The sequence below is a fragment of the Rhinopithecus bieti genome, unplaced genomic scaffold (assembly GCF_001698545.2).
Source record: "Rhinopithecus bieti isolate Rb0 unplaced genomic scaffold, ASM169854v2 scaffold_29830, whole genome shotgun sequence".
Taxonomy (NCBI): Eukaryota; Metazoa; Chordata; class Mammalia; order Primates; family Cercopithecidae; genus Rhinopithecus; species Rhinopithecus bieti.
In genome coordinates this window covers 520,254-530,511 of record NW_016813163.1, presented here as the reverse complement: position 1 = coordinate 530,511, position 10,258 = coordinate 520,254, and the positions used below count along the sequence as shown (strand labels likewise).

Sequence of the window (10,258 nt, the reverse complement as noted above, 5' to 3'; positions counted from 1 at the left end):
ATATTAAACAGGTCCAGCTCTAGCTCCGAACCAGAAAGATTCTCTGTCAAATGATTGGCATCCTCCATGTTCTGTAACCACAGATCATTTTCAACTAGCTTTTCTTGCTCATCGTATGTCTTGCATTTCATGTAGACTGCATTTTAACAAACTGAAGACCTCTTGCTCAGTCCCGTGGTCTGCCTGGGTGACGATGAGGAATCTCAGGGTGATAACGGAGAGGTGCCTCTCAGATGCACCTTCAAAACATCAAGGGAATGAGAAATGTCACCAGCTTAATTTGCACCCAAATGACTTCTGAGACTTTTCTTTTTAACAAAATGCTTTATTTCTGTTTTTAAATGAGATGCATTGTTAGGCATTCCCATGAAATATCAAAAGGCATTTACATGTGTTGTTTTAACTCTTCTTTTTTGATCACACAAAGTAGGTAGAAAAGATCTGCTGAAATAGAACATATCAGAAATCAAGTAGTGTAAGGCATTAGGAGATACGTGAAGAGAACCGCTATTTGCTTCTTGTACAGCGTGTGGCAAGTCATGGTTAGTAGTCGTCGTAGTTGACGCTGGCTCCGTGCCTAAAGCTGTAGGGGCTCCGGGGACCAATTGCAGAGTCTTCATCATAGTGACGTTGGTAGTAATCGCCATAGTACTCATGTCCATTTCGATCTCTGTTAAGCCAATAGGTGATGTCATCTTCAAATTTCTGGAGGAAAAGAGAGAGAATGATAGAGAACGGATTTAAGGGCACACAGTCCCCTAAGATCTAATCTTACCTATGGCTTTTCTCCATGGTGGTTTTTCTTCAGTGATTAACAACCCTTAGTAATTCCCTGTTATCATATTCTTGTGCTCAGAGGCCAACAAAGTCAGGAGTATTCACTCTGATAAAAGCTATCTTTTCCCAAAGGAGTGCAGGCCCATACCTTTGCAAATTTTGTAAAATATTTGCTAAATGTACTCCAGACTTAAACGTTTTTCTGTCTCTGTAAATCAAATGGACAGTTGCCCAAATGCAGTAACAACTTGGCCTGACCCTTAGGCCACATCTTATTGTGGCAAACACTGTCTTACCTTCCTAACCCATTCCTGTGCCTGGCCCTTTGTATTGCATATAGTAGATGCTTAATAAATGTTGCTTGAGTTAGATCAACCACTGCACTGGCCTATTATAGTGCTAGGGCAGAGAACTGGGGGTATATTTTATGGTGACTCTTATACCTATGTTGTTGGTTAGAGTGTACACAGATGCACTTATTTATTCTGCAAATGCTTTGAGATGGGCACTGTGTGTCATGGCCTGTGCTGGACACTGGAAGGCTGCCACAAACCGAGTCTCTGCCTTCAAGAAGCCTACTGTTCCTGAGTGACAGATATGAGAAGAGACAGTTACAGATAATAAAAGGGATAGAGAAGCTAAAGCTGAGTAAGAAGTGTAGAATGATGCTCAGGTTTTTGGTTTGGGCAACTGATCTTGGCTATTAATACATTTTTTTTTTTAAAGAAGAGACTAATTTTTCTTTGGTGGTGGTGAAGGTGCAAGATTAATTTAGACTAGGACTCGTGTGTTGATGCTCAGGATGTGGCAAGAGATTCAGTGTGAGACCAAAAAGGCAGGGAGATGACAGATGGGCGGGTGAACGGGTCATGCTATTGGGGTGCAGGGCCAGTTTTTCTCCAAGCATGGCCCATGCACCCCTGCATCCAAATCACAAATGCAGGTTCTCAGGCACCAGCTACTCCATGCCTCCTGCATGGAACTTTCTGATGTTTGGGTGTCAGCAACTTGTTTTTATTTTAACAAGACTGCCAATGAACATTAATTCTTTGAGAACTTTGTGATTTTTATTAATTAATTTTTAAGAACTTTAATTAATATTTGAGAACTTTGTGAGGCTGGAATCCCCAACCTAGCCCATGACTGTGGTCTCTGGGTCTCAGTGGTCATCCAGTCTCGGTGGGTACTGGGCCAGCTAGTGCTGGGTTAAAGAGCATGATTCCAGTTTCTCACTGCCATTCTCTATACCTGGGGTCTGAATCATCTGAGCCCACCTCAGCCTCTGCCTTGGGAAGGAGGACACCGACTTCTTTGGCTCTGTCTCTTAGTTTTGCTTCTCCCATGATACAACATTCTTGGCCACGGTGAAACAATCTTGCTTCTTGGGTTTTCTCATTTTATTTTATTTATATATTTATTTTTTTAAAGAGGGAGTTTCACTCTTTCACCCAGGCTGGAGTGAAGTGGCGCGATCTCGGCTCACTGCAACCTCCGCCCGCCGCCATGTGTGAATGTGAAGTAAGTTCATACCTCCCTGTGTGAGACGTAGAGGGAGGACTGGTGGCCTGTGCAGCCCCAGCAGGGAGCAGATGGGCTTTTCATGGGCAGGACCTCCAACTGGGCAGTTGGAAGTGTTTTTCACAGTGCGCACCTGATTCATTTAGACGGTGTATACACAATACTGCAGTAGGTGAAGAAAAAACTAAACCCCTTAGACAGATCATTTTTAGTGGCTACATAAAATGAAATCATGTGGCTATACCATAATGTCCTTCACATTTCCAACCACTGGACATATTACTTGTTGCCTAAGTGTCTTTTTGCCTTTTTTTCTTTTTCTGTGCAAATAGCTGAACACGTAGAGCCAAACTCTGAGCCGAACATGATTCTAAGTACTTAGAGGTATGAACTTACTTCACATTCACAACAACCCAAAATGCAGGTGCTGTTATTTACATCTCTGTGCAGTTTGCCCTTTACTTAGACCACATTCTTCCTAGTGAGGTTCCTGGGGCAAGGGCGGAATCGCGTTTAAGTATCTCTGAGTGTTGTCAGATCGCTCATTCCTGTGAGTCACATGTAAGAGCAACAGTTTTCTGGAATCTTCAGCAGCATCTGGTGTTCTCATTGAAAACTAAAATTATACGTTTACTTGTTTGATGGACAAAAATGCTATATCCCTTTCAGTAATTTGCATTTCTTTGATGACCATCATTAAAATGGGCATTGGGAGTTTAACATGCAGGTACAGGCACGGTGGCTCACGTCTGTAATCCCAGCACTTTGGGAGACTGAGATGGGTGGATCACCTGAGGTCAGTCACCGTGGACGGACATCCATGTGGCCACATCTGTGACTTCCATGGGCTGCCGTCTCACCTGCACATGCACTCCAGCTGGGAGCCTAAGATTATAAACTTTTTGTCTTTCATTCAATGAATGCGTCCACCAGTGCCATCTAGGCGCATGAACTGTAAAACATCTTTTCCTTTAAGTGCATTGACAAATCTTCCCCCAAACCTCTACACAGACCCATCCTCTCTTTACAGGTCCTTTTTCATCTCTTGTCATTATCATCATAGATCCTGGCATTCCTGTTGTTTCTGACAGTCTTCAAGGTAAAAGTGAAAAGATTTTGGGGGATTGTGAGTTATTTTAAGGCTACCCTGGCAAAACTGTTCAGCCAAGTTAAAAGGGTTGCCAAGAAAGTCAGATTCTCGATGAATCTAGGTCCCTGCTGTTTTCGTTCATGACTGCCCTGGGTTCTGCCTCCTGAATGTGCCCTGGTGGAAACTTCCAGGCATTGACTTTACACCATAGGTAACGTGATCCAGTGCCTGATAACACTTGGCATATGATGGGGCCCTTACTTTAGGAATGAACGGCAAAGCTGAATTTTCTGCTTCCTGTTTCCCTGAGCCACGCCTCCTCCCTGCCACCCTGCCCTGTGGAAGCCAGGCCTGCAACACCTACCGCTTCGTCAAAGCCCATGTAGAGAAACTGCTGGTACCACTGCTGCACCTCGGGCCGAGTCCGGTCCCACAGCTGCCGCTTCTGGCGCTTCAGGCTGCCGAGGAATTCTTTGGCTTTGTTCTCATCAACAGCCACTTTAGTCTTAGTCGGAACAGGTGCTGAAATCATCAATTCCCCATCCCCAAAGCACAAAGAATGATTTCCTTCCTCACTTGCGGTGAATCCCTGTTATACATTCCATCCCCCACCACCATGTGTAGGAAGATTTTAACTCTCAACTTCATTCTTACTTGCATGTGGCAATGTGACACAGCCTCGTAGCATCCATCACCATGCTTCCTGTTAGTAAGTTTTATTTGGCACAGCCATATAAAGAGGCATGGACTAAACTTCAACCTCTGGGTCCTCAGGGTAGAAATGAAATTCAGCTCATCATTCAGGAAACAGACTGGATATCTAGTGCCACACAGGTATACGGGCATGTCCATTGCATATGCAAACACAAGAGGGTTGTGCTTGGCTCAGGAGATTATGTAAGAGAAAGGAACTGGAATGACAAGCCCCAGGTGAGCAGGGACCAGACGCTGCCCAACAGTAGAGCTGATTCTCACACCAGGCCGCTGAGACACAGAATTCCCTTAAGCCAATGCCTGTCTGCGCCTCACAGTCTGACCACTGATGCAGGATACTGACCCGCACCCTCACACTGCTGCTGCTAATGTCTTTCCATCACAGTCTCAATTGCTGAAACGGAACCACTTCTGCAGGATGTGCCCGAGGAAGCCACTGTGCCATTAGGCTTTCTGCCCCTGCTGTCACGTTCTCAGCCCTGTCCCCTTATCTATAAAAGTGGATGGACAGTCCCTCTCAAAGACATTAGGAAAAATGCACAGGATCATGGAAATGCAGGGTTGATGCGTTTGTCGGTCATATGGATAAATATCAGCAGGGTTTTTTGTTTACAGTCCCTTCAGGGACTGTTAACACTGTTTTGTATACAGTAGGGGCTCAATATGTGTTTCTTGGTTTGAACTGAGACGAGGCTGCGGGATGCACACCTAGGAGTTGTGACTGCCTCAGCAACTTGCTCACCTATAACAAGCTGGTTCTGTGAGGGCATTGTGCATCCCTGGGCATCGGTGAGGTGAGGCTCTCACCACCACACAGCACAGGGAGGGGACACTCTGAGCCGCCTCAGAGATTGGGAGTGGACCAGGGATTCACGGGTGGCTGGAAACCCAGGGAAAGATGCTGGGAATGCCCCCAAGGAAATCCTTGCCTGCAAGGGTGGCCTCCTGTTCTCCAGCCACCTGTGGGAGGGTCCCTGAGCAGCAACTAGGGGGTGTGGGAAGAACGACTGAAGACCCCACTTCAGGGAGGAAGTTTAGCCTGCTAGAATCCCCCGTAAACTAGGAGGGAAAGAATAAGTGACTAAATGGTCACATCAGAAGTGTGGTCACACTTTTTCATTTCTAAGGGATTCTTAATTTTACAGATAGAGATGAAAGTTGGGAGAGGGGAAATGACATTCACAAGACCCCACAATTGATTCACCTGATCTGATTACAGCAGGTCCAGAACCTGTGTGTTGGGACCCCCAGACTGTTCAATTTCTATGACATTTTGCCACTGTCACATTTATCTTAGATGCATTTTTCAAAACAGAGGCTAATAACAAGGAAGGCTTTCCTGTTTGAAACCCTTCCCCACGAGCTCATTGGAGACACGGACTACGGCAACAATGGTGTTCCACGCCTGCCCCACCAGCTGAGGATTATGTGCTCCAAAGATAGTCTCTAAAGTGCTTCATGATCCTAAAATAAATAGCATGCAATTAACTGTACCACTGTTTCTTTTATTTTTGAGTCCACACTGACAGGTTTCAGAAAAATAACCTTCAGACATTTACTGGCAGTATTTATCTAATAAAATACCATAGCACATACCCACAGAATAAGCCCTTCATATATGCTAACCTTTTAAGGAGTAAACACTTTTGATTTTCCAAATACAAGACTCCCGTGAGCACATTTCATATTGCCACTTCATTTCCATCCAGTTAAGAATGCATCCCTTATCCATTTGGGGTATATTTACCTTCTCGTTTTTGAAGCATCAGCTTGAGTTTATTTCCACTTATGCCACCTAAAGGAATGAAAATTGAAATCCATATCAGATTTACACTCCTCCCTTCAATTTATCAAAGGCAGAAATCAGAGTGGGAAAAAAGAACTGCGGGCCCCTGGCTTGATTTGGCAACTTGGTAACATCGCAGTATTTAATGCTTGTTGTATTCCCTGTCCTGCAGGACAAACAATTCAGACTGCCCATGGCTAATACTGGTGATAATGACCACAGCAGACCAAGGGCATTACGATTTGTGCTAGTCAGAGTGACGCGGTTCTTTTAGCCCTGTGTCTTACTATGAGGGGTAGCCATCTGTCATGCTTATCTTCCTGCAAACTTTCGCTTCATGGTGTAATACATTGAATAGTGTCCTCCTGAAACTCCGATCCACCAGAAACCCCTGAATGTGAGCTTATTTGGAAATGGGGTCTTTTCAGATATAATCCATTAAGGATCTCAAGATTTTTCATTTTTAAATTTTTTTTTTCTTTTCTTTTCTTTTCTTTTTTTTTTTTTCCCAGCCTGACCCATCACTGAGAGGGTCTCAAGATGTTATCGTGTGGGATTTAGAGGGATAGAGATCCAGTGACTGGTGTTTTTATAAGAAGAAGAGAGGATCCAGAGAGGTCACCCGTGTGAAGACAGAGGCAGGCAGAAATGGGAGTCAGGCTCCCACACGCTGGGGAACTTGCCTTCGCTCTAAAAGTGCAGCCGAGTTTTGTATCTTGCCCAGATCATCCTAAAATCAAGCATGATTTGTACCACTTGCTGTCATTTGTACTCACTTTTAAAAGTGTTTCTGATCAGCTCAATAGTTTTTAATAGAAAATACCTTGTCTGGCCTGATAGAACACACATTTCCACCCAGCGCACTGGCTTGCGGACCTATAGAAGCTTCTGACCCTTAACTGTTGCATGCAGACGTGCTGACATCGTAAGTAGTGAGTAGCACATCTTTGGGTGTAAGGAACTGGAGTCAGGCCCCGGGATGGAGGTAATGGTGACCACTTTCTCAGCAGGGTTCTTAGCCTCTCCTTCCATGGATAGGCTCCAGGGGGTCTAAAAAGGCATGTAAAATTGTGTTTGCATCTGCAAAGGCAAATTTTCTGGGAATAGGAACCATAGCTTTTGCCAGACTCTCAAAAATGTCTGTGACCCAAATCAAATTAAGAAGCCCTGCTTTGTTTGTGAATCAATAAATAAATTGATCGATAAAGCTGGGGGAAAAAATAAATGTTTTAAAAGAGAACCTCTGCATAAAGAATTTACTATGGAGTTGGGGAGAAAAATATATCCATAGTCAAGAGTGACAAGCTGGCTGCCCTACCTGAGGATGCATTTTATTAGCATACCCAGTGTTTACACGAATGCCTCTCAGCCCAAGTCACTTAGCACACCCATGGTTCATAAGCAGCCACCTAACCTACTAACCTCCTGCAGCATTTGAATTAAAGTGCTACCTAACTGCCTTCAGAGTCATTGGGCCATCCAGGGAGCCTGCTGGCCTGCCCTCTGGGATGGGACAGGGAACCTGCTAGAACTTATTAAGTCTATTTCCTGCTAAGTGCCTCCCTGGTAATTCACGGGTAGGGTGGCCACACTTTCTGGCTGTCCAGGGACAGCCCTGGTATATACCTCTTGTCCTTGTAAACTAATGATAGTGCCTCCTTTTGCTCTCAAAAGTGTTTCAGCTTAGATGATAAATTACACGGCCACCCAATTTTTCGAGGTTTAATGGCATGGAAATGGCTTCATAAGATCTCTAGGGACCACACTGAAGGGCCAGGGAATAGAGGTTGTGATTTCCCTCGCACCTTCCCTATGAGAGCTGGGAGTCTGCTGGGCGATGAGCTAAGATATCAGCGTAGTGCACAGCAGCCTGTGGGAGAGCTGCAGTGGTTTTTGCTGTCTGTGCTCAGGTGGGTCTACAGTGATGTAGTTGTTTAAAAAGCCATTGCAATCTTAGGCTGTTCAATAAAGGATACTTAAAAAAAGAAAGTAACTGCCCTGTCTCTGTTCCATCACAGCTCTGAGCAGACCTCCCCTCTACTATTTAGTTCAGTTCACATCATCTCACTTGAAGAAGGTCATAGAAAAACTGGAGTTGTGGTCAAAGGAGAGTGTCCAGAGAGGACTAGGGCCCAAGCACATGTTACATGAGAAGAAATTAAAGGAGTTTAGGTGTTTAACCTAGAGAAATAAAACTTGTGGGGCTGAGTGTGGTGGCTCGCACCTGTAACCTCAGCATTTTGGGAGGCCATGGCAGGCACATCGTCTGAGGTCAGGAGTTCAAGACCAGCCTGGTCAACTTGGTGAAATCCCATCTCTACTAAAAATACAAAAAATTAGCCGAGTGTGGTGGTGCATGCCTGTAGTCCCAGCTACTTGGGAGGCTGAGGCAGGAGAATCGCTTGAACCTGGGAGATGGAAGTTGCAATGAACCAAGCATCACTGCGGTCCATCCTGGGTGACAGAGTAAGACTCCATCTCAGAGAAAAGATGAAAGAAAGAAAGAGAAAGAAAGAAAGAAAGAAAGAGAGAGAGAGAGAGAGAGAAAGAAAGAAAAAAAGAAAGAGAAAGAAAGAAGAGAAAGAGAGAAAGAAAGAAAAAGAAAGAAAGGGAGGGAGGGAGGGAGGAAAGAAGGGAGGGAAAAGAAAGAGAGAGAAAGAAAGAAAAACAGAAAGAAAGAGAAAGAGAAAGAAAGAAAGGAGGGAGGCAGGGAGGGAAGGGAGGGAGGGAGGGAGGAAGGAAGGAAGGAAGGAAGGAAGGAAGGAAGGAAGGAAATTTGTGGGAGTAGAGCAATGGCTTTGAGGGGCCACTGGGCCATAGGTTAGGGCATGAAGTAAGGTTTCTAACACCTTGACAGACAGCCACCCAAGATGGGACAAATGGCCCTGGGGGGTTTGAGATTAAGAGTTGCTGGAGGCATCTGAACATAAATAAACAAAGATGAGCACTTGACCAGGCTACTGTAGAGGGGATTTTCTAATTAGATGGGGGTGGGACTACTGTTAAACATTCTACTTCTCTTCCAAGCTTAAATTCAATGAAGAAATCTATGAAAATATTTGCCAAGGGAGACAGATATGATCCTTGGCACTAATAATAGCATTCATTAATGTCTTAACATTTGTCAGTCTCTAACAGCTCACAGGGTAGTGCATACAGAATTAAGTATGGCCCCTCCATCTGTTTGCCTTCTGTAAAAGTGCTTAACAATTAATGAATGAAATGTGGTCTGATGTTGAAATAGACATTGATTTAGGCATTTGCGATGAGGCTGCAATTTCTTGCAGCAAATGTAGCCTCGCCAAACCTTAGCTATAGACCGAAAAACACAAATAAGTCCCAAATTATGAATTATGAATGTTGCTACTGTGCCAGGTACTACACACCGAACTCCATATCAGTACATATAATTGGACACTACACTAAAGTTGTTTGAGGAAAAGAATAAGGAACAATAGAACAGCTGTGATTTTTTTCTGTATTATGGATTTTTCACCCAATATCATCAGTTGTTCATTCTAGGCTGCAATAATAAGCACTCCTGAATTTATCCAATCCAGTTGGCTAGTATTAGCTCTCCCAGCAAATTCAGAGCTGCAAAATGCTCCTTTGAAGGTGCTTGGTATTAATACATTGATCAAGAAAGGGCCACTGTCATTTTCTTTATTAAATGTTTGTGAGTGAGGAAGGGCATGGTGGTTCAAGCCCATAATCCTAGCACTTTGGGAGGCCGAGGCAGAAGCATCACTTGAGCCCAGGAGTTCGAGACCAACTTGGGCTACGTAGTGAAACTCATCTCTACTAAAAATTAAAAGCAAAAAAAAAAAAAAAAAATGTCCAGGCATGGTGTCACACACCTGTAGTCCCAGCTACTTGGGAGGCTGAGGTGGGAAGATTGCTTGAGCCTGGGAGATCAAGGCTGCAGTGAGCTATGATCACACCACTGCATTCCTGCCTGGGCAACAAAGTGAGACCCTGTCTGGAAAAAAAAAAAAAAAAAGTTTGGAGGTGGCATAAAGAGTCACCTTTGGGATTATATAAAGATTTTCATTGTAGGCTGAGCATGGTGGTTCATGTTTGTAATCCCAGCACTTTGGGAGGCCAAGGTTGGCGGATCACCTGAGGTCAGGAGTTCGAGACCAGCCTGACCAACATGGAGAAACCTCATCTCTACTAAAAATACAAACAAAAAACCAAACAACAACAACAACAAAAATTAGCTGGGCGTGGTGGTGCATGCCTGTAATTCCAGCTACTCGGGAGGCTGAGGTAGGAGAATCTCTTGAACCCAGGAGGCAGAGGTTGTGGCGAGCTGAGATGATGCCATTGCACTCCAGCCTGGGCAACAAGAGCAAAACTCCATCTCACAAAAA

General features: G+C 44.4%; 1 protein-coding gene across 1 annotated transcript in view; it reads right to left on the bottom strand.

Moving 5' to 3' along the window:
- Positions 1-304: 304 nt before the first annotated feature.
- ECRG4 (ECRG4 augurin precursor) overlaps positions 305-10,258 on the bottom strand; it is a 14,519-nt gene continuing 4,565 nt past the window's right edge. Inside the window, exons 2-4 of the mRNA XM_017847748.1 lie at positions 5,847-5,894; positions 3,750-3,907; positions 305-705 (exon numbers count right to left, since the gene is read on the bottom strand). Coding sequence (XP_017703237.1) covers positions 544-705; positions 3,750-3,907; positions 5,847-5,894 — 368 coding nt within the window. The 3' untranslated portion in view covers positions 305-543. The remainder of the gene's footprint in view (positions 706-3,749; positions 3,908-5,846; positions 5,895-10,258) is intronic.